Below are 24,667 nucleotides of genomic sequence, written 5' to 3'. Positions count from 1 at the left end.
AGTATATTGGGAGAGGAGATAGAAACAGGGAAAGAGAGAAATAAATAGAAAGGGGGGGGGGAAGAAGAGAGTTAAGAAATACTTAGGAATACAATACGATTTCAGTGGACATAATTTTAGTTTTGATCAAAACATGCGATTATTATGACATGGCATCAAACACGTGTACAAATTATATGATTTTAAGTGCAAAGGATTCTATTGTCCTTGTCATGCAGGCAATACTTTGATAGTTGATCAATTAACTACTCTTCCAATTTTATTTTTCAGCGTTAAAATACTTGACCGGCGTTTATCTTCAAGCTTACATAAAGAAATCCTGTCAAATCAAGTTGTTTTTAAATTTTGAATAATAAATAATTGTATTTCAGCAGCTATAATCTGGTTAGGTTCATGTATTTTCTTCTTCTTTTTTACCTATTCGGCCAAGTCGGGTTTATTGTGAGAAAGTGTCGAGGGTATAACCCTGTGATTCTTCCCAGCGTGGGGCGCATGCCCCAACGTTGGGGCATGGAAATATTTCGGTGGGTCATGGACAGGACGAGTACCCTTCGGCTGACTATCCTTTAGAGTCTTAATTTTGAAAACAAAAACACAGTTTAATGTGAATAACGTCACATTCAAACGCATTTAAAGAACGAAAAATATACAAGATAGTATTGCAAAGGCGTTATTCATTGTATAAAAGATGTTATATTTAGAAAATATTTTTCGTTAGCATAAAATATGCCTAGAGGACGAACCAAAAAAGAATTCCAAGTTAATGGTCTTTTAAAATTTTGAATAACAAAGTTTAAATATCACGAGGGGCCATCACGATTTTAGAACTGCCTAGATGTGGCATTGCCCAAAATCATTTGGGAACAACTGGTTTAACCTCTGTAGTTTGTACTGAAAATGTGGACCCCGAGCCGGGTTGATAAATGGCACATTACATTTTGGACAGCTATGTACAATTCTTTCCTAGGGCTAAAGAGGACTATCTAAAGTGATTTTTATAAGCTTTCGTTCCTTCAAGTCATTTGTCTCCCTCTGGGCGGAAACCTCCACGCTAGCAGGCGAGCAAGGAGGTACTAGTAATTGAAGCAGCTCTAGATCTTTGTGTACTTAACTTGTGCGACAGTTCACTCACCCATCGCCAACAGTTTTTTTTACACTGATCAGTGACGGGTTACACTGAGAAAGACAGAAAGGTAAGGAAATAAACAATACCATATCACTTTTTTTTTGTAAAAAAAAAAAAAGTCGTTCACGTAATACATAATTTCAAAATTTGGAAACATTCGTACACACCAGGAAAAAAGATCACATGACGATTCCTGAATTGAAGAATCGAAACGGACTATGTCTTAGACCCCCCTCCTCCTCACTTCACCAAAAGATTTTGACTAAACAAGTAGGTACGTAGCAACACATTACGCTGGACAACATAAATATAGTCATTGCTCAGAAACCAATTTTACCAACTTCACACAAAGATGTAAATAATATATTTTCTATTCTCAAACACACATGCAAACACACACAAAAAGAAAAATAGGCCTTGAATATTTTTTTTACACTAGACGATAATAAAATTCCACTAGATATCCACTTGTTATTTTGATCATGATCGAAGACAGGGTTGTATACTCTTTGACAGTATTCTCCATGTTTTTTTTTTTATTTTTTATTTTTATTGAATTATTCTATTTTATTCTAATTATTCTATTTAGATGCTGAGCCAACAAAGGCACCTTAGAGTCCAAATCTCCTTGAAAAGGTTCTCTATAATCTTCAATAAAGAAAAACCTCCAAAATTCCAAGCTAGAAAAAAAGATAAAGATGAGAACAATGTAAATGAGTACTTACCTTTCGGAGACTGGCGTTGAGCCATCTAAACGCAGGTATTTATATTTTCTGGACTTCAAATATACTTCTAGGATGTCAAGCATAATAACAAACTGCGAGAAAAGAAGGACTCTAGATTCTTCTTCCTTCATGATCGGTAGCAAAACATCCAATTGTGCAAATTTCCCAGAGATAGTAATATCTTCGGTTGATAGGATGAAATTTTTGATAGTCTAAAAAGTCAAAGTTGCAGCAAAATATGTTATTGGTGATAAAAAAAAAAAGCCATTGAAAACACAAAATTTACTTTTTAATAATAGTAAAAAATAGCAAAAACCCCATGAAGCCATATATTGGGGTTTGAATTTACTCGAGTCTGACAATACCAGACGACACTTAATCAGATCCATGAATAGTTTGCGGGTATGGAGGATATTCACCGCGGAGTCACAACCTGAGATCTGCCACTTAGTACAATTTTTTTCTGTTCTTCAAATGGTCTATTTGGGGACTCCGTACCACTCTCTGTTGCTTGTTAATGAAAAATCCAGTTGTATCCTAATCGACACATTAGTACTTTTCCTGACAGCGAAATTATCTATTGAGCAAAATTATCCCATCCTGCTGAAGAAAAAATGAAGCTGATACAACTTCATCAAATGGACTATGGAGTGATCCAAAAAAAGTGTTCAAATCTTTAATAGCGTGAAGCGATCTAACCTTTGTCTTATGGATTAAATGCCCTTAATTGTTTATACTTTTCTTATAGGAGGCGCTCCAAACCTTTAGAAAATAGGTTCTTGACATAATTTCAAAAAAATAAAAAGACTATCACTGTCACTTTCATCTTCCAAGAGATTCCTACATGAGTACAAAACATCAGAAAGGTCAAATAGTTCGTTGTAATAATTTATAAGTAGAGGACTATCTCGTCAATTGAAACTAAAACTCCGTAAAAAGAGATTTTTACAGCAAAATATACATAAAAGGATATACTTTTCATGCTGATTCCAAATATGTAAAATTCATTAATCTTAAATTTACCTATAGAAATATAGAATATAAAATTACAATTTTCGTGAATTTACAGAAAAGGTAAAACAGTTGGTCCAATCTTGATGAAGCTTGTACCATAAAATTCATAGTTTTAAGACATCGGAACAGAGCTTTGAAGCCCCAACCTACAACAAGAGCTAAGAGCTCATATGGCACTTGTGACGAGGCAAGAAGAGCTAAGAGCCAAGAGCTCATATGGTATGAGCTCTAACGAAATTCTAAGAATCAATAGATTGATTTAAAAGAAACATCAGGGGCTTAATGCCAGTCAGAATTTAAAATAAGAGCTCTGAGTCACGATGTCCTTCTAAATATCAAAATTCATTAAGATCCGATCACTCACTCGTAAGTTATAAATAGCTATTTTTTTCTAATTTTTCCTCTCCCTTTAGCCCCACGGATGGTCGAATCTGGGAAAACGACTTTATCAAGTCAATTTGTGCAGCTTCCTGACACGCCTACCAATTTCATCGCCCTAGCACGTCCACAAGCACCAAACTCGCCAAATCACGGAACCCCTCCCCCAAACAGAGCAAATCCGGTACGGTTACGTCAATCACGTATCAAGGACATTTGATTATTCTATCCACTAAGCTTCATCCCGATTTCTCCACTCCAAGTGTTTTCCAAGATTTCCCCCTCCAACTCCCCCAATGTCAAAAGATCTGGTCGGGGTTTGAAATAAGAGCTCTGAGACAGGAATTCCTTCTAAATATCAAATTTCATTATGATCCGATCACCTATTCGTAAGATGAAAATACCCCAATTTTCACGTTTTCCAAGAATTCCGGTTTCCCCCTACAACTCCCCCCAACGTCATAGGATCTGATCGGAATCTAAAATTAGAGCTTTAAAGCACAAGATCCTTCTAAATATCAAATTTCATTAAGATCTGGTTACCCTTTCGTAAGTTACAAATACTTCATTTTCCAAATTACCCTCCAACTCCACCAAAGAGAGAAGATCTGGTCCGGTTATGTCAGTCACGTATCTTAGACAGGTTTTTATTCTTCCCATCCAGTTTCATCCTGATCTCTCCGCTTTAAGTATTTTCTAAAATTTCCGGTCTCCCTCCAAAACTGCCTCCCCCAATGACACTGGATCCGCTTGAGATTTAAAATAAGAGATCTGAGTTACGAGATCCTTCTAAATATGAAGTTTCATGAAGATCCGATCACTCCTTCGTAAGTTAAAAATACGTCATTTTTTCTAATTTTTCAGAATTAACCCCCCGCCCCCCCACCAATAGAGCAGATCCGTTCCAATTATGTAAATCACGTATCTAAGACTTCTGCTTATTTTTCTCACCAAGTTTCATCCCGATCCCTCCAATCTAAGTGTTTTCCATGATTTTAGGTTCCCCCACCCCAATGTCACCAGATCCGGTCGGGATTTAAAATAAGAGCTTTGAGACACGATATCCTTCTAAAAATCAAATTTCATTGAGATCTGATTACTCATTCGTAAGTTAAAAACACCTCATTTTTTCTAATTTTTCAGAATTAACCTCCCCCCCCCCAACTACCCCAAAGAGAGCGAATCCGTTCCGGTTATTTCAATAATGTATCTAGGACTTGTGATTATTTTTCCCACCAAGTTTCATCCCGATCCCTCCGCTCTAAGTGGTTTTCCCGATGTCAAATCGGAAAAACGACTATTTCTAATTTAATCTGGTCCGGTCCCTGATACGCCTGCCAAATTTCATCGTTCTAGCTTACCTGGAAGTGCCTAAAGTAGCAAAACCGGGACCGACAGACCGACAGAATTTGCGATTGCTAATTACTCACTATTAATCACTTAGTTAATACCAAGTGCAATAAAAAGACGAAATTTCGTATTTTCCCCTGAGAGAACGATCACAGATACATCTTTTTTTTCCAGGGGTGATGCAGCTAATCAGTTGTCATATAATATCTGAAGAGGGAATAGAAGCTTCCAGTGACCTTTTTAAGTATTACAAGAGATTGCACCACACCAAAATGGCAATTTTTCCATTTTGTGCTTCAATATAATGATTTGGATCAACGACAACCAAAATTTTGTCCAATAAAAATTCTGATACATAAAATAAAATCAAGAATTATCAAAAAGAGTTTATTCAGCTTCCCAATTTCAAAGACCGTACTACCATACAGAGGCGAACCCGTCCCGAAACATATTGAAAGTCTGCACAAATGACTAGTTATTATCAAATCTTAGACGGTAATACTAATGGTTATGCAGAGTTGCATACTTAAATTCCAGCTATTAGGAAGATGATTATTGGATCTTTTTGCGAGGAGGAGGGGATACCCGACGCCTCAAAATACCCAGTTTTTATAGAGCCCAATTTTACAACTTTTGATTTAAGGTCCCAGTTTTTAGGCCCTAATTTTTAATCTTCGGTTTGAGATCCTTTGACAGTGGAGTTTACCCTAATTTATATTTATTTGGGGTAATATATTAGAAAAACTGTTTAATATGAATGATGATGGTGCAAAAGCTCTCATCTTATTACAAAATATTTTGAGCATAAAAAAGAGGATTATTTTGATATAGTTTTTTTCCACAGACGTAGAAACGGAGAGGAGTATTTACTCCACAAATAACATTTTTTCAATAGCTCTTCATCACAAAATTTAAAACAGCCTAGAGGATCGTCCTTTGCATTTTTACCCTAAAAATCCATCCCAGAAATGTTTTAGAGGTTGCACTTTTTAAGGGATGGTAATGGTTTCCAGACTACTGCTATGCAAAATTTAAACTTCAGCGTAAATAGCAGAGAATTGAGGGGGAGGGGGGCAGAAACCCCCTAATATGGGATAAACTTGGATATAAAATTAAAAAGAACATGAATTAAACGTAAAAATAAATTTTTTTCAAAGAAAGCAGGAGCGACGTAATAGTGGAGTTTAACCAATGCGTATAAATATTATCTATAATTTATCAAAAGTTTTGTGAAAAGTGAAAGCTTAGAGAGGCGGCAGCGGCCACCTCATATATCGGATAGTTTCTGTTTGTTTTAAGTTTAAGCAACATCTTAAATTTTAGTTTAGAAGATATTGTCTTCTTTTAATTTATTCGCCAGTATGAGTCAAGTTTTGTTTCAAGCATATTTTGAATTGTAGTTGGATTGTAGGTATAAGAAAAGAAGAAGTTGAAATAGTTCAACTTTAACTATTTTCCCCTAGGTTGTATCTGTTTATGGCAGAACATAAACTGCCATTGTGAAACAAAATCTGTATATGAGAATCATACACTCTACCGAAAAACTAAATTGAACAAAGGACAAAGTCATTGTTTACATTTATTTCTGATTTCAAACTCTGATAACAAGCATTGACCTACCGAGTGTTTGATACCGAAGATACCAGGTGTTTTTTTCTACTATGTCAGGTGTACGCTAATACCCCCCCCCCCTTATTGAAAATAAAAACCTCGTTTTTATTATTGAAAATAAAAACCGCATTGAAAATAAAACCTCGTTGGTATCTCCATTACATGAAAGCAAAAAAATTCCCCCTCTCCCTCCCTTATTTTGAAAGACATGAGTTTTTTATTTCTACGCTAAAAAATCGTTGTCTCCCCTCTATGTTTTTTGTTTCAAATTTTAAGTGCTTCGATATCTGATTCCGAATTTTTCGCTTTAACATCGAAGAAGCAGACGAATAAATTTCGAAATGAAATAAAACCAACTAAGTGTAAGGAGAATACAAATAAAGATGAAATAGAGTGAAGTCCCGCTCTTATTCCTCTTTATTGTTTCTTTCAAATCTATTCATAGATTTCCTTCTGAGATAAAGTTTTCCTCTCTTTTTCTCTAATTTAAATTCTAGAATACAGGAAAACGAAGATAAAAAAGGGGAGGAAAAATCAATTTGGGCTCCATTCCAATTAGGATGGAGAACAAGTCTGGACAAGTCTGAGAACAGGAGGAACAAGTCTCAATTTTGATTATAATTTTAGACTTCAGTCGAAATTGCAGATCTTGGAATTCTATTGAACAGGGTGGGTTGAGTTGAAGAATATTTGCTTTACTCAGAGGAAACTTATCAAGGACAATGTATCTACTTACAAAGTTTCATAGGATAACCAAAAGATAATGATACTGCAAAGATGAAGTTTCTGCTGAATCACGAAATCAATGACTTAAACATGAACAATGTTTTTTTTGCTTAGGAAAATCTACTCGGAACAATAGACTTAAAAGGATAGAAAAGCGGTATTTAAAAAAAGTTCAAGACACTACGTCATAAAAAGGGTAATTCAGGAAAATAGAAAGTCGAGTTTAGGGAAACTGAACAAACAAAAGATTCATGTATTACAGTTCTACACAATAAATATATGAATGGGTTTTCCTTATAGGGTGGATGGGTGGGTGGACATGCTCTCAGAATTTGCAGGGTATCGCTAAAGTCTCACAAGAAGCAAGTGAAAAACGATTTCAATAAGACTACAAACAAAGGACGATTTTAGCCTGTCCAGATTATCATGTATTAATTTCAATTATACCTAATCAGGTTTGTTTATTCCTCCAAAAAATGTTAATAAATATGAAGTAAAATTGTACTTACTGGATACATATAGCAGGTATTGTGCAATTCAAAGTCTGACATGCTTTTTAAGTCTTCCAAAATATAATCTTCACGTGCCTCAGCATGTATAGGCTCCTTCATTAATTCCCGTGCCATCTTCTTCAAGATGGTGTCTGTGTATCTAAAAAAAAAAGATAGGAAAACATTGTCTTTGGTGGCTTTGACACAATGACAATATAGAACACAATATAGAACGCAATGCCATTCTAGTAAAATACTATATGCTTGAAAAAGAGAAAATAAACACGTAGGCTACAAACACCTAAGGTAACTTTTCACCTTAAAAACATCACCATTTCCAATAGAAAGCCATGTCTCACTTTTTTGACATCCTAGACAAGAGCAAAAACGGGAGTTTAAAGCTTATTGGGGGAAAGGCTGATTTTTGGTCGTTTAACCAAGAATCAAATCTAGAAAATATACAATATCGTTTGATTTTCTAATCAAAATTTTGACATTTTGACAAGTAATATTAACAATGATATCAGATAATTTTTTAGGTAGAATTTACGGAGCACATTCAGTATTTAAACTTGACAAACGAATAAGGATCCCCTAGAGGAGTCTAAAGAACTTAATGGCTCGTTTCTTAAGTATTTAGGTTTTGAAGAGACTGCATGATCTCTTTTAAACAAAGTCTAAATCATAATGAACTTATTAAATATAAATTGAAGAATTAAAATGTAAGTATTTACTATAGTTTTTTCATTTCCAATGTTCTATTTGTTTCCTGTTTTGAGAAGTCCACAATAACGAATCTGTTTTCGAAAAAAAGATGTTTTATTTGTTGCATTTTGAGAAGCAATGGGAGAAGTAAAAGAAAATATTTACTTGTCTTAAATAATCAGATAATAGAAAAAAACTCATGGAAAATTCACTTCTCTTCCATTACCACACACCTGGTACAAAGCAGCCCACGTCCCATGGTTAGCAGAATCAATGAATTTAGATAAAAGAACAAATATTCTCTAAATCCAGTGATGGCGCATAGGCCGTCGAACCAACGTTCCACTGCCCATGATATTTTCTACCGGGACAAAGAGCAAGACTGCCACTCAATGTTGGGGTAGCTGGAATCGCACCCCAGACCGCGTATTGCCAATCAGAGAATCAATCCACTGTGATACAACAGGGTTAATAAAATGAGAACTTGAGGAAAATATTTAGTTAAACTTATATTGTTTTTAGCACCGATTAAAAACATTCGACCAAAGTAAAACAGTTCAAAATAGGGATGATACCTTTTTATTGACAGTGAATAGATATAAAATTATTTAACTGGATATTTCGAACACATATACAGTGTTCATCATCAGCAGTAAAACTCAGTAAACCAGTAAAACCAGTTTTACTGCTGATGATGAATAGTGTATATGTAATCGAAATATCCAGTTAAATAATTTTATATCTATTCACTGTCAATAAAAAGGTATCATCCCTATTTTGAACTGTTTTACTTTCGTCATGGAAAGGCAGTGCGGTCTTCGAAGTTATCTAAAATATTTGACCATTTGCAAGTTAGTGTTACACGCGAAAAAAGTAATTAGGATAAGAAAGCTATTTCAGAAAACATGGCTTGACTTGCAAAACACCCGAGAAAGTCACCAGATTTCGTAAAAATCTTGCTACTTATCAGAGAACGCAATACCCGACATTTTAACACCTTTTTTCAAGTATTAATGTTGTTCTCAAACCTATTTTAGGGTATGATTATATTAAAACAAAATCATAATATCCAACGCCTTGTTAAGTAGCTATAAACATCATACAGCAACAAAAAAGAGTTTTCCACAATTTTCTGCCACAATTCGACAATTTTGGCCCTTAAGTCCTATACGGGCATCAGGTAGAATTTAGAAGAACCAAGCAGGTCTTATGACATCTATATATATTTCAGCACACAAGATACTACACGGGGACACACGATGTACACAGGTATCTGAGTTTAATCCATCAAAATGAACGGTTTGCTTGGGCTGTAATTTGAGGTTCCACTTTCGTTTCTGGAGACCAGTGTTAAACATTTTAAGGCTTGATCAAATCAGTCACAGATTTAAAGGCGATTTCGTACAAACTAGTCCGTGGTTGGAGAAAACACAGAACAGACTGGATGAAAATCCTGACTGAGCGGAATGATCTGAACAAAGCACAAGAAAGCAAGCCCTAATGACACAAACTAAAAATGTGAAGCGTCCTCCTCCATCCAAGGTAAATTAAGAAGACCTAGTTGTAAAAAATGTTTTGTATACATTGAAGACCATCCTCTAGGAATATTTATCTAATAAAGAAAATAAAAAGGTCAATCGAGTATGGAGCAATGTACATAGCTTTTTAGATCGAGGTATGTATAAAGTGCAAGTTTAGAGCCAGAAGATAGGCTACGCAAGAACCTATTTCGGAGAGTTTTGGCAGGGGATGGGAACAACCAGGCAGATTATACGAAAAATACAATGAAAACTGGTAAAAAATTGTAAAAACATAGAGATGTCATCAAGTTTGATCCCAATGCCACCTCCCCTCAAAAGTGCCTGCCTGAGTTAGGGTCCAGACGCTTTAATGTAGTTGATTTGGACGGATTAGATACAGGAAATATTTGTAACCATACATAAGTGTATTTATTTTGGATTTAGACATAAACGCAGTGAAAATAAACGAAAAATTAAGACTTTCTATTTACGAGAGTTACGGCCACTTAAAACTCAAAATTAGCAAACATCGTAACGCATAACCGGGTTCTCACCTCCTTAACCCCCCACTAAGCGAGCTAGAATATAGTTTGCCCTTAACTTAAAACGACACATACAAAATAAATAAAATATGGTACACATTCAAGAAATGAATCAAAATAGGATTCTTACATTTTAAAAATCCATTCTTGTTTTAAATAAAGTACAAATAATATTTTGGCACATTTAGCGCGGATCGATAAGACAGAGGTCCGTCCAATTTGTGGTAATTTTTGACCTTCAAAAGTTAACCTATATTTTGTTTGTTTAATGTAAATTAGACTTTTAGTCCATCATCAATAAGCAAGTCATGATAAACATTGCAATCTCTAATTTATTATATTTTTCGTTACTTTCTCTACGTTAGTTGTCGTTTTTGACAATAATAGAGACGTGGTAGAAACCTCAGTATTAAGAGAAAAGAGCTGATATTGCTCTTTCTTAATATTGATATTGCTCGAAAGCCACTGCTAGTCAAGACATGTTACCTCCGTCATTCTAGCGACAATATTCAAATCAAATCAAATATGAAATATTACATTAAACTGTACTCATAGACCTCTTTCGTCCCTGCATTTGTGAGGAAATAAATTCCATATATCTGTGTCTCGTCAAAAAACCTTATTAAAAAAAAGAAAAAAAAAGCTGAAAATATATAAAGAACTAAGATAGATGCCAGTTTTTTTTTGTTTTTTTTTTTTTTTTATGATGATATTCTATTTTTGTAGCCTATTTTCAATGATAGCTATTGGATTCGAATGGACATTTAACAATGCATTTAACAATGGGCCTCAATTTCACGGTTGGCACAAGAGGATCTTAATAAATGAACGTTCCGTAGCAGCCTCTCGAAATTTTGGAATGGAGACTCAAGTAAAAAAAAAAGAAAAAAAAGAAAGCCGATTTTGTCCAAAAATTGATTAGCAGTTGTAGTAGCAGCAGCAATAACAGGCGGTGCATATCTCCTGCTTTGTTTCCATATTCGTACTAAAGGTTACAAAAAGGGCCCCTTTTCTACTGTTTACAAGTGGGGCGGAAAATTAAAAATCTCATAAGAAGAATAATTCAACTGAATTCCAGAAAATGCAAACGACAAACACAGTCTGACATTAGGCGTTTTCATCAAATCAAAAAAAAAATTCGGATTTCTAAAATTCATCAGCCCCAAAAGTTTTATCTTTATTCTATAATTCTTAAAAAATTTCAATTCCGTAATAAAATAGGCTTCAGAGGGAGTTGTCTTTCAAAAAAAAAGGAGTTGTCTTGCCGCATTCTTTCAAAAATAGGAAATGTAACAAAGATTTGAAAATAATAAGAGACTAATAAAGAGGGCACATTTTACTTTTTTGAACAGCAATTTTAAAGAAAACATAAACAACAAAAGGAATTGCAAAGTACAAGGTAGCATTCAGGTAACACAAGAGCTATCAAAGAATTTTATTTATTCTACTAACTTGTATCGGAGCAATAAAGGGTGATTAGCGAGCTTCCTGAGGTCCATTAGCATATGGCCACCAGACGACATCCCCTTTTTGGGCTTTCCCTCTTCAACACATTGCAAATCCGCAATTTCTTCGTCGATAACAGTACCACCTCTTTCTTTCACCTGCTTCGAAAATTTGTTTACCAATTCACAATAATGTTTCTGTTGATCCTCCGCCATTGGAACTCGAATCACTTTTTCCGTTTTCTTTGGTAGGTCTAAAAAAATTACAGTTCGTTAATGATTACAGCTTAGATGTAAATAAAGCAGGTGCCTTTGGATCTCGCCAATTTTGCGTTTATCGTACAAAAAAAACTAAAAAATAAATCAAAAATTTAATAGACTAAAATTAAAAGATTATTGGTAAATTCTGACAAAAATCAGAAATATACAATGATTATAAAGAAACGAAAAACCATACTAAAATTAAGAGAGTATATGGAACTAAAACGCGGTAAGCAATTTATTATGGAGTTCATGTAAATCATGGCTGCACCAGTAGGGGCAACCTAGTAAAGAGCGAACCATGGTCTATATTACATACAAAAGTGGATACAACACTTCTCTAACGCCAATTGCAATGAATTGGAGTGATATTAGGGACCTTTTAGCGTTTCATCTTTGGAAGGTGACTCCTGATTGGATTGTGGGCGGGGGCAATATTGCCTGGGCTCGTGGAACTTGAATTGCTTCATTTCAACGTTTACTTCCCTTAGTTAAAAGATAGTGAATTATTGAGGTGAGAACTGAGAATTCACTTTTAATAAATTAGAAGTAAGAACCAAGGATCTTTTATCGTTAATTTTCATATTGCTAGTATAAGATGTACCGGAAACATCATCAGAAACATCAAATACACAGCCTTTTATACTTTTCTTTCAAAATTAAGAAACAAGACACGCCATCAACGTGTTTCTATATTCAGCGTTGACTTTTATAACTACCACTAATCATAAAAAAGGAACAGTAAAGGGTCAACCACAAAAACTGGTAGAAAGCTGACCCTGTTCAACTGTTTCACTTCATTGTTTCAATTCAAACTATTTAAATAGCTTAATTTCTCCCTGCATCACACTCTTCAGTTTCAGAGTTACATCAGGCTTCTTAAAGTATATATTTCTTCTGGGAGCCAATTTCAAAAATTCTTCAATAGTTTCGCTTGAAAAATTCAACCTTAGTATCAGGGGAATCCGTATTCAGTACTCCAATATAAAATTCCTTAATATCCAATTCTCAAAAGATAGTAATCGGTCTGTCAGTAAAACTACATCTTGATTACAAGATGTAGTTTGATCTGTTTGGCTTCAGTTTTAGGTTACATTTTTACATATAAAATAGGTTACAGTTTTAGGTTACAGTTTTAATATAAAATAAAAGCCCCACCACAATGAAGACAGAGTAGTGGATAAATAACGGTAAGTATTCATACTGTTGCATCAAGGGGCGTTTCACGTTTCGAAGCAGGGAAGTTATTCTTATTTTTAAGATGAAAAATCTTAGAAAAGTAATGGATTTAAGTAATTAAAGTTACGCAAAAGATGCACGAGAAAGAATATTTGATTTGGACAAGGTCCACGCTAGACTGTGGCATTTCTGCAATTTTTTTTGGACTTTTTTAATATGGGCAAAATAAACACAGCCAATTGAAATTAAGAAAAAACATCTGTTTACTATTAACCCGTAGGACCTCATCGCGACTACTAGTGTCAGGTATACAAATTAAACTGGGAAGAAAGTGGTCACATGAACGGAGCGAAGCCCCCCTCTCCTGTTTTACCATAAGAGTAGTTTTTGGATCTAAGTTAAATTAAATTTTGTATCCAGCAATTTCTAGGAAATCCGGTTTCTTGTAACGAACTTTTATTACGGCGAGAGTCTATGGGATTTTGAAGTTTCTCAAGGCAGTGTGTTTTTATGGAAGGTTTAAAAGATGCCAACTTTTGAATTTGTTATTTTATGGTTTGGTGAAATGTCACAGTACAGTCAATCTACCGTTTAACCAAAAAAAAAAAAAAAAAAAAAAAAAAATTGCGATAGTTTTGATTTTGGTACCATTCAAACCGGAAAAAAAAATCTACAACCAATAAAAAATCGGTCAATATCGGACAAGGCGAAATTGACCGTTTTTCAGATAGGGTACAGCTGCTGTTAAGTCAAAGAACAGCATACTTAAGCATACTTAAGAACAGCATGCTGTTCTTAAGTCTCCATCCCCAATTTTCAGGACTAAGGGCAGAGCTCTGCAAGCCCACTCCATTCTTGTAATTGAAGATATCGAAATTTCAAGACAGTGAAATTTCACTGCTGCTGAAGCAAGAGGTAGATCTTGGGGATGGAAGAAAGTTGTGCACTTTGCTACTTTCTATTGAAAGACTCGGTGTCGGTAATCGTCAATATTGTCAGTAGATTGTCGGTAACCGTCAATATTGTCAGTAGATTTTTCACCGTACAATATAGAAAGTGTAGCCTCTCCCGCTGCTTTAATCTCTTCTTTCGAAGCATAGTTACTTACTTGTACTTGTTGCTCGTTGGAGCCGCATCCAGGCTCATCGCGGCGCCCAGCAGACGACGACATGTTTCTTTTCAGAGATTTCGCTCGAGAGTGGCAGGCTCCATAATTTCAAGTCAGTGACGATCCCAGTGTCGCCCAAATTTTCGGAAACCTCCAATATGCTCTAGGTTAGCCTTGACTGTCGCAAGCTATGTTTTCTTCTTCCACTGCTTTGCTGGCGTTCACGTTTTCTGCAGCAGTCATGCAAGTGGCAAGGCTTCGAAGCGATACCGGATCACCCTCGAAAGGAGACGACTGCTTAAGAAAGTCGAATACTATTTTTGTGTCTTTACAGTCCATCTGCTGCCTTGAAATACCAGACTCTTTGTGTTGATCACTTGTGTCCGGTTCAACCCCGACCTCCCCTATGTAAAACCGGGTTTCACGTGCAATAGAAGCTGATTGCTTTAGAGTAGGAATAACACCAATCTCTTAATATGCTTTTGACAGCTTCACAGGTCATTCTTGTCATACCGTACGTATAATTATAAAATTACGGTTAGCGTACGTGTAAGCGTACAGCTTACACGTTCTTTCAAACTCAAATGTCGGCAAAATGAGTCAGTTTGTTCTTGCACATTCCCGCAACTATTGAATACTTTTTCACCAAGAGCGCTGAAGAACATTGCAGATACGGGATAATTTTTAGGTGTGTCATAAACCATTTATTGGAATGGGTGTGCGTTAGGGGGGGGGGGGGCAAAATATGCAAGATACTAGAACACGACTTTTTCCTAGCATCACGGTATAGGAAGTGTACAGTTTCTCTGCGTGGATTCGACTTCGTGTAATATCCGACGCACATTAATGCATGCTTTATCTCACGCGTGTGTGGGGGGGAGGGGGATAAACGACTCAGGGATGGTCAAAACACAGAAATGAGTCAATATTCGTGATTTATGTATCAAATTTTCCTATCAAAGGTTTTTTAAAAGTGCAAGTTATTTTTTTAAAGTCGACAAAAGACGACAAAACGTCGATTTCACCTCGACCTATTTTGCCGATGTTTTATATGTTTTAGAGAATTTTTCGTTTTTGGTTCGAATGATTCCACGATCAAAACTATTGCAAATTGTTTGAGATAACCCATAAAATTAACTTAAATTGCCTGTACTATCCGTGGGATTAGGATTATAGGATTTATCATAGGATTAGAGAATTTGCTGAACGTGACACACACACAAAAAAGGGAAGTACCTAACGATTTTAGGAAAACCTTAATTAAGCCACTGTATAAGACAGCTGACAAGAGTGAGTGTCGTAATTATCGAGGCATTAGTCTGGTCTCTGTAGGTAGCAAATTACTTAGTAATGGGATACTTTTTAGACTGAGAGATGCTGTAGACAAAGTTTTAAGGGAAGAACAGTACGGTTTAGAAAAGGTAGAGGATGTGTCGGCCAAGTTTTCACTCTTAGGTTAATAACTGAGAAGTCCCTTCGTTGTCAAACACCTTTGGTCCTCAGTTTTATCGATTATGAGCAAGCTTTCGATTCCGTTGATAGAAGAGCGTTAGCAAAGGTATATCCTTATACGGCATACTAGGAAAATACATTAAAGCGATTTGTGCTATGTACGAGAATAATACTGCAGCGGTTAAGGTAGGAAATGAGGTTAGCAACTGGTTTTGTATTAAATCAGGAGTTAAGCCAGGTTGTGTTCTATCCCCCTTTATATGGATCATTTTGATGGACTTCGTCTTAAGGAGCACAAGAAAGGCAATTGGAGACCACGGAATCAAATGGGAAGGAGAAACGCTCCTGGACTTAGATTATGCTGATGATTTAAGCATATTAGATGAAAGTGTGAGCAAGATGAATGAATTTTTAGAGGTTTTGCGAGTTCAGGGTGCTAGAATAGGCTTGAAAATTAATGTTAAGAAGACTAAGTCACTAAGGCTAGGAATATGTGAAGATGAAAACGTGATGTTGGGTAACGAAAAGATTTACTGACATAACTGGACCGGATCCGCTCTCTTTGGTGGAGTTGGGGGGGGGGAGTAATACGGAAAATTAGAAAAAATGAGGTATTTGTAACTTACGAACGGGAGATCAGATCTTAATGAAATTTGATATTTAGAAGGATCTTGTGCTTTAAAGCTTTAATTTTAAACCCAACCAGATCCGGTGACACTGGGGGGAGTTGGAGGGACAAACCGGGATTCTTGGAAAACGTGAAAATTGAGGTATCTTTTTCTTACGAATGGGGGGATTGGATCTTAATGAAACTTGATATATAGAAGGATCTTATGTCTCAGATGCTCCATTTTTAATTTGAATCCGATCCGAGGACATGGGGGTTGGAGGGGGGATACAGAAATATTGGAAACCGGAAATCTCGGAAAACACTTAGAGTGGAGAGATCAGGATGAAACTTGATAGAAAAAATATGCACAAGTTATAGATACATGATTGACATAATTGGAACAAATCCGTTCTCTTTGGGGGAGCCTGGGGGTGTTAATTTGAAAAAAAATAGAAAAATTGAGATATTTTTAACTGAAGAACGAGCGACCGGATCTTAATGAAATTTGATATTTAGAAGGAACATATGCCTCAGGGCTCTTATTTCAAATCTCGACCAGATTTGTTGACATTGAAAGGAGTTGGAGGGGGAAACCGGAAATCTTGCAAAACGCTTAGAGTGGAGAAATCGGGATGAAACTTGGTGGGTAGAATAAGCAAATGTCGTAGATACGTGATTGAGGTAACCGTACTCGATCCATTCTCTTTGGGGGAGTTAGGGGGCGGGGTTCAGTGCTTTGGCGAGTTTGGTGCTTCTGGACGTGCTAGGACGATGAAAATTGGTAGGCGTGTCATGGAGCTGCACAAATTGACCATCTAGGGGGCTGAAGGGAGAGGTAAAATTAGAAAAAATGAGGTATTTATGACTTTCGAGTGGGTGATCGGATCTTAATGAATTTTGGTATTTAGAAGGACATCGTGACTCAGAGCTCTTATCTTAAATCCCGACCGGCATTAAGCCTCTGATTTTCCATCTAAATCAATCTATTGATTCTTAGAATTTTGCTAGAGCTCATACCATATGAGCTATTGGCTATTATGGCCTAGTCACAGGTGCCATATGAGCTTTTAGCTCTTGTTTTATTTTGCTCTTTTTGGCGTTTGGTAATGCTTTAAAGACAAGAAAATGAATCTTTTGTTAGTTTGTTATGTTTCTTTTGTCATACCTACAAAAGTTGAGTGTAAAAAAAAGTCGAAAGTGTAAAAAAAGAGATAATAAGTAAAGAAGTGCGATAGTCAGCAACCCCGAAAGGTCCGCATTTTATACTAACAAATCTTCTATGTTAGGTTTTGAAAAATAACTTTTGTATTTTCTCAAAAGAAAAAGAAAAAAAACACCAAAATTCAAGATTTTAACTATTTTTTCTGAATTTTTAAACTCTCACACTTCCGTGAATTGGCGCAGCTATACTTCATCCATGTTTTATAGTTTAATAACACAAAGTGTAATAGTAAGTTTGTTAAGGTATATCGTTACAGCAACAATGGGCCAGACAGAAGGTGACTTAAAGAAGACAAAGATTCAACTAATACAGTTAAGTAAAAGAATATATAGAGAATAAGGAACGAATCAAAGAAGTGAAAAATGATTACGATAGTTACATAAGGCAAGGACAAACAATGAATTAAAAAAAAAAAAGAATGAAAAAAGTAAAATTGAATAATTAGCTGAGTGATAAAGATTAAAAAGGATAAAAAGTGAATTAAGAAAGATGAATACGAAACTATGTCCATTATGTTTGAACTGGTGGCGAACTGTGTCTATTAATTTCCATAGCTGAGAAAAAGCACAAAAGCCAAAAACATATCACAAATAGGTAGGAATAATAGATAAAAAATGGAGAATAATAAAATATAAATTTTAACCAAACTCTATATAATTGGTAATGTTGTTAAATCCCAACCAATGACACCAAAGGGTAACTAAGACTTATCGGAAGATGTATCACCTTACCTGAAGCGTCAGTTTGTTTCTGATAATCATCAGAGAGCATTCAACGGTTTCTCTTCTTTTTTATGTTTGAAGGAAAGAAAAATTTTTGTATTACACAGATAGCAAATAGCTAGGGTTCATTAAAGGTTACAAATTTTGCATTTTTGTAATTCTATGTTGTCTGGTGGATCGACTAACAACTTTCAGGATTTTTTGGCGGGAGGGCGACGTAAGGGGCTCAAGGGCTTCAAATTTAGTGTTTGGAGGAAGAAGACAAAATTTTTGCTCCTTAGCCTCCACATATAAGTGTATGCTCCATTTTTTTTTATGCCAGTGGTCTGACAGGCTCTTCGACTTAAATAGAAAAGAAAACATAAATAAACAAAAAAAGTAAAGAGACACACCTTGAAGTACTTCACTTTTCAATCTCCTTAAGAAAAAGGGCTTCATAATGTTTTTGGCTTGTGCTATTCGTTCACTTTCAAACTTGGTCTTCTCTCTCTGCTCCACGCCTTTTGGGAACATACTAAAAACGTTTTTGAGAGTTTGCATTTTGTTATGAAACATTTCAGGCATCACAAACACGAGCAGAGACATCAGCTCTACTAAACTATTCTGTAGTGGAGTACCTTGAATAAAGGAATAAAACTAAAAACATAAACAACAAACGTCAAAACGTAAATATTACTTCGCGGCTTGTCAGCACAACTAATATGAAAATGGTGAACAGAACTGTATACAAGATAGGAGTATACACGTATCAACGTGTATTCCTGTTGGAATGCATATACAGAGTGGCATGCAAGATAAGGTCCTGAGGTAATCCCTAAAAAAGACATTGCTACATACATCTGAGCTAAACCATACAGCTCCAATATGTTTGATAAATTTTTATGGTCTTAAAAATGAGAAATTATGCATAATGTTATAACAACGAACTAAAGATCCTGGAATATTCCTGATTCTAACTTTCAAATATCTACTTCCAGAAGTTCCAGAGCTCACAGTTATTTCTCGAATTAACGAATTCAAATAGTTTTTCATACTGTTCTGAGGGCATCACTAATGAGGTTGAATTTGGAGCTGATGAATAACCATTATTAGTTGATTTATAGTTTTGTTTTATTTACCTTTGGGAGCACTGGCAGCCAATCTGTGCCTGCTTTTTCACTTATTTCCTCTACTTAGACAATTTTCTGTGTCTAAACCTTCATTCTTTCACTATATTCTTTTTTTTGTTTTGTGTTTATGATTTTTTTTTGTCAGCTTCTCTCAACTATACAGACTGGTATCACATTGGGAAGATTAGAGCACTTTCATAGCTTCATTTTGTGGTAACCTATAAAACTATAGATAAAAATAGTACTGAATACCACAGTTGCACACTTTTACCCTTGGACGGATAATTAGGAAAATAATACAAGATCTTAAAACAAAGCGCCTTTGGTCCGAGTTCTGTCACTTATTACAAGGACTTTTAGATAAAACACAGTGGTTTGGATTTGAGCTGAAATAAGTTTAAATAAATCAATAAATTCATAGAATTTTAGCATGAAACCTGAAGGATAATCTCTTTGATGCAAGTAGGGATCCCATCAGAATAGATTAATTCTTCCTTCCAAAGTTCAAAAACATAGTAAAATATATGTAAATGGACAAAATTAAGCACATTGGAAAAGACATTTCTAGACATTCCGAAAAATTAGGCCAATGACCGAAAAAACATCATAAATGTTCCTTCCTTGTCAGAATTAAATTGTTTAAAGGCCACGCTCAAATTTTGGTCATCTTTCATATATTTTTATCTTTCGTCTTTCATATATATGAGCTCAAAATATGAATCACGTAATAACAAGTCTTAGATATTTGACATAATGTTTACTTTTTTCTACTCCGGTTTTTTACGCTGATTACAAATATGAAGACTGTTTTGCTTTATCACGTCAGATATTCAAGACTTCATCAAAAAAATAATTTTGATCCCTTTTGACAGATTTTGTTGGATAAAATATTACAAAGAGATGTTTAAACGCTCATTTGCACACTAATTTCTAAATGCAAATCTTTTTCTGGTGCACTTTTTTATGCTGATTAAAAACCTGAAGGCTTTTTTGCTCTATCCCTTCAAGTTTTCAAGAAATCAACAAAAACGGTTATTTGAATAATTGGAACAACTTTGATGAGTGTGAATATGTATAAATGATTAATTTCATATATCTAAAAAATGGTGGGTAATTGAGACCAACGGTTTGCATATTTTTAACCAGTGTGTCTCGATTACCTTAAAATAAGTTAGGGATACAAAGATATCTGCCAAAGCTCTTTTTTCCTAACCGGCTATCTTATTAATTTCAAAAGGTTAATTTGAACAAAACACAAAATATTGTGACTAATAGAAAAAAGCCTTTGAAATTGCGACAAGATCCAGAAACGGAAAGGGGGATGTTAGGCACCTTTTCAATCGATTAGTTTTTCTATATACCTAAGGATTTATAGTACAGTTCTTTATTTTGCCTAGTATTATCATATATAGAAAAAATCTAACTTGCATTTGGGCTAAATCCAGTACAGGATACTAACTAAACATTTTCAGGAATGTGTTTAGAATTGGCGGATTTCCAAAACTGGGGATCATATTGACTTTTGCTAAGCTTCATTTTATCCACAAATAAGTATGAAATACGACTAAATTTATTAACAAATAACTGGGAGTTCGTACAAGAAAGCTGCAGTGAAATGGACTAAGTTATTATAAATCCGGATTCTCCCCAAATATTCATCTCGGTCTAACCTCATTACCATAAAGTAACCTGAGGTCAAAGTAGCTTGAGGGGATTCCAATTTCTTATGTTCGAATGAAAGCCTGGATAAAAAACAGTGCCCCCCCCTTCTTCTGTTCAGGTATGAGTATGAGCATTACGATTTTTTAAATTGAACTTATTTAAAAATGAACAATCAAACCTGTCAATAAAACTCGGCGAGGAGCACTGACACGCATAAGCTGCTCATAGCGTTGAGTTCCCATATTTTTTAGCATGTGAGCCTCATCGTAAATAACATATTCAAATCCCATTTTTTTAAAAAGAGCGCGGTCATCAGAACTGGATATAACCATGTTATACGTTGACAAAACCAACTGAACGTTATCCAGATGTCCGTGCATGTAATCGACGCGGATTAATCTTCTTTCCTCCTGAAAAATGAATGACTTTTTAGTTTAGAAAATAAAATTAAAAAAGAACAAGTTTTTAAATTTGAAGTAACAAGGAACGTTAAAACTTAAAACAAAATGAAGATATCCTATATATGAGGGGACCTGTCCCTTTCTCCTTAACCCTCCCCTTCTTCACAATAAGGTTTTTCTAGTGCTTTATCGAAAGAAGTTTTGAATGCAACAAAGGAGAGTATTAAACAATTTTATGAAGCTTTGTATTAAGCAACAAGTGACTATGTTATGGATAGGAAAACCCAAAGTGTTTTAATTACCGATTTCCTTTCGAAACATCTGAACCGAAGCAGTATTGCGTAAAGTAAATGCACATCAACAAGCCCTTCCATTCTTGAAGCACTTTTGAAATTCTTTTGCACCATCCCCACTTGCTCTTGAGGTCGAGGATTCACTCATGAAGTGCTTGGGAAAGCAGTCAAAATTTAGCGTAAAGAGCAGCGGTTGAGGGGTGGGGAAACAGCATCCCTCATGCAACAGATAATTTCTAAAGTTCTAATTTCATTTTTACGTTCATTTGAAAAAAAAAAAACACAAAAAGTTTTTGAATGAAATTTCTGCTCGCTTTTCATACTGTTTCTAGAGTTATCCTAGACAGGGCAACCCAAACCCTTTAAATTTCTGTTTAATTTTCCCAAATTCTTCAAAGAAAAAGCACGACTTATTGCACTTGCTTTTCAAAATATAACGTAATTTTCAATAAATAAATGGTAGTCCGGATTCTTTTGGGTACCCGTTCAACTTACCGTATTTTAAACCGTAAACTGTATAAAAAAAATATAGTCCGATTCCACTTTCTAGGCCTACGACAGGAGAAAGTTTTGAGATGGCTAAGACACATTCTGCGGATGAAGGTTGACAAATTATCGTAAGGAAGGACTGAATAGAAATTTGAGCATCTTGGGAGGGTGTAAACAGGGAGGCTTGAAACAGATTGGGATGGAGGAGGAGTATGTATAGCTGCGTTGTTCTTCGGTACTGCAGAAAATTTTTAGACCCAGTTTGGGATCAAACTGCTATTTTGTAGGATCAGTTCTAGAAATTAGAACTTAACTGTGCCGTGATCTCTTTTATTTACTTAAAAAAGGCAGGAGATCTTCGAATTTTTCGTTCGAATGAGCCTTATCTCGACAATCTAAGACTAGCAGGTAAACACGATTACCCAGTTAAACAGTTTTGTTTTTCATTTTTGGTTTCTATTCACAGGGGTCACTTTGTGCTTAAAGTTTCTCACATAAAACTATTTGATCCAGGGCTCTCACAAATGTGAAGGAGCCTACCAAACTCCTCGTCTCCCAATTTTAAATTTAAGTTTAATATTCGTACAAACATAATTCGATCATCCCTAAAAAATTAGACCTACTAAAAAACGAGGAATTTACAATGAGACAAGTTGGTCTGAAATATCACAAAATCTTCATCTGAATTGTTTCCACAGCATTCTTCGTAGAAATCCATTTAATACTGAATCCTACTCCCCCCTACAATTTCTTTCTGTACAGATATGCATATGCACGATATGCACGATTCTGCACTAAGAGGGGAGGTGTCACTCTGCAGCATCCAATTAAGCACTTAGTTCAAACATATTCTTCGGAATGAAGGAAGATTAGAGGTAAAATTTTCCCACCTCTTTCTCAATCTATATTTAATTGAAAATTCACTTCAAAGCAAGAAAATTTGTACATAGAAACAAATATTTTGAGACTTCATCCCCACTACATGCTATAGAAAGATCCACTGAGTTTCCTCCCTTCCTCCAATAGCTGATACACAACTATACACCATTGTACATAATTCTATGAAGCCCCAACCGAAAAGACACATTTAGATGAAGCTTAAAATAACTGTCTATATTAACTGTTTATTTGTATGGACTACATGCTACAGCCAATGCGCCATCTGCGGCATTACGGTCTCTAAAACTGGTAAACTGAACATATAGCTTTACAACAATTATAAATCAATTGTTTTTTTTTAGATTCTATCATAAGTTAAACAAATCGTTTTTTTACTCCACAAAGTGACAGAAAACGCCACTTTGTAGTTGCGCCATCTTTTCTTCTACTAAAAAGGGCACTAGAATTTTGAGTTTCAGTTTGAATCAACCCCTTCCTGATATTTTAGTAACTATGATTGGATAAGGCTGACTCTTGTAAAAAGAAGAAAAAAATTACACGCATCCGTGACCATCCTTCTAAAAAATCTACTGTTTTTGTAGATGGTTGCTTGGAACCTCTTTAAGGCTCAGAAACTTCTAAGTCTCATCAGTATACCGAATATCTGGATGTAAGTTTCATGAAGACCACTAGTTTTTAGGGTGCTTTCCCCCTTCTCTATAAGGCCATTTTTTATGCACATACTGTTATCAAAATACCATTTTTCAGAGTTAGGGTTACTATCGGTGCAATTTGCCATTTATTTTCAGATCGTTAAGACGAACTGTCTGGTTTATTATAAGAAGTCCAGACTATTCCAGTTAAACACGAAAGCCATCATTATAACCGTGCACATTTTTTTTTTCTAAGGTAGATGGTAAAAAAAAAATCACGAAACGAAAGTTAAAGGAACAGTGGGGAAAAAAAGAAAGAGAGTGAGTGAGAAAGAGAGAGAGCTATCTACAACTACATATTCCTACGAAGGGGGGGGGGCATTGTTTGGATAAGACAGAGAATATAAAATTTAATATATGTTAGGAGCCTAATATTGATCAGAGAGTTATGTGCAATCAATCTCAAAACCTAAGTTACTTTCAAGAAAAAAATACCGATCGAAATTATAATTGATATTATAAGCAAATATATTAAAGACAAGAAAAAGACAAGAAAACAATATAATATTCAAAGCAAAACTCGTTAGATTTTAAAACTGGGTTTCGAAATTTACTAACCTGACTGCCATGATAAACAAGAAGTTCTACTGATGGTATCCATTTTCGAATTTCTCGTTCCCAATTATCAAGAGTACTAGAAGGAACAACTATAAGATGAGGTCCTTGGTGACCAGCCTCTAATAAGTATGCCAAAAACGAAATAGCTTGAATTGTTTTTCCTAGACCCATTTCGTCAGCTAATACCCCATTTAAACCTTGTTTGTGCATCAAAACAAGCCAATTGAGGCCAATAACCTGATAGCCAGACAATTTCATTTCTTTGGGTATAAGGGCTGGCTGCTCAACAAACTGACTCTTCTTCCGACCTTAAATGTGTAGAAGGTAAGTAAGAATAGAACAGATTAATAAGATATTTATCTATTCAAGGAAAACT

General features: G+C 35.2%; 1 protein-coding gene across 4 annotated transcripts in view; it reads right to left on the bottom strand.

Moving 5' to 3' along the window:
- The window catches only part of LOC136041833 (SWI/SNF-related matrix-associated actin-dependent regulator of chromatin subfamily A containing DEAD/H box 1-like), a 48,259-nt gene that overhangs the window by 4,654 nt on the left and 18,938 nt on the right, over positions 1–24,667 (bottom strand). For all 4 annotated transcript variants that reach the window (XM_065726614.1, XM_065726625.1, XM_065726620.1 and 1 more), the window contains exons 7-12: positions 24,292–24,599; positions 21,137–21,368; positions 18,580–18,804; positions 11,641–11,887; positions 7,440–7,581; positions 1,852–2,063 (exon numbers count right to left, since the gene is read on the bottom strand). In XM_065726614.1, the coding sequence (XP_065582686.1) occupies positions 1,852–2,063; positions 7,440–7,581; positions 11,641–11,887; positions 18,580–18,804; positions 21,137–21,368; positions 24,292–24,599 (1,366 nt within the window). The remainder of the gene's footprint in view (positions 1–1,851; positions 2,064–7,439; positions 7,582–11,640; positions 11,888–18,579; positions 18,805–21,136; positions 21,369–24,291; positions 24,600–24,667) is intronic.

The sequence above is a fragment of the Artemia franciscana genome, chromosome 2, assembly GCF_032884065.1.
Source record: "Artemia franciscana chromosome 2, ASM3288406v1, whole genome shotgun sequence".
NCBI classification, from domain to species: domain Eukaryota; kingdom Metazoa; phylum Arthropoda; class Branchiopoda; order Anostraca; family Artemiidae; genus Artemia; species Artemia franciscana.
Note: the sequence above shows the minus strand (reverse complement) of the source record. Positions and strands in the feature narration are given on the sequence as shown.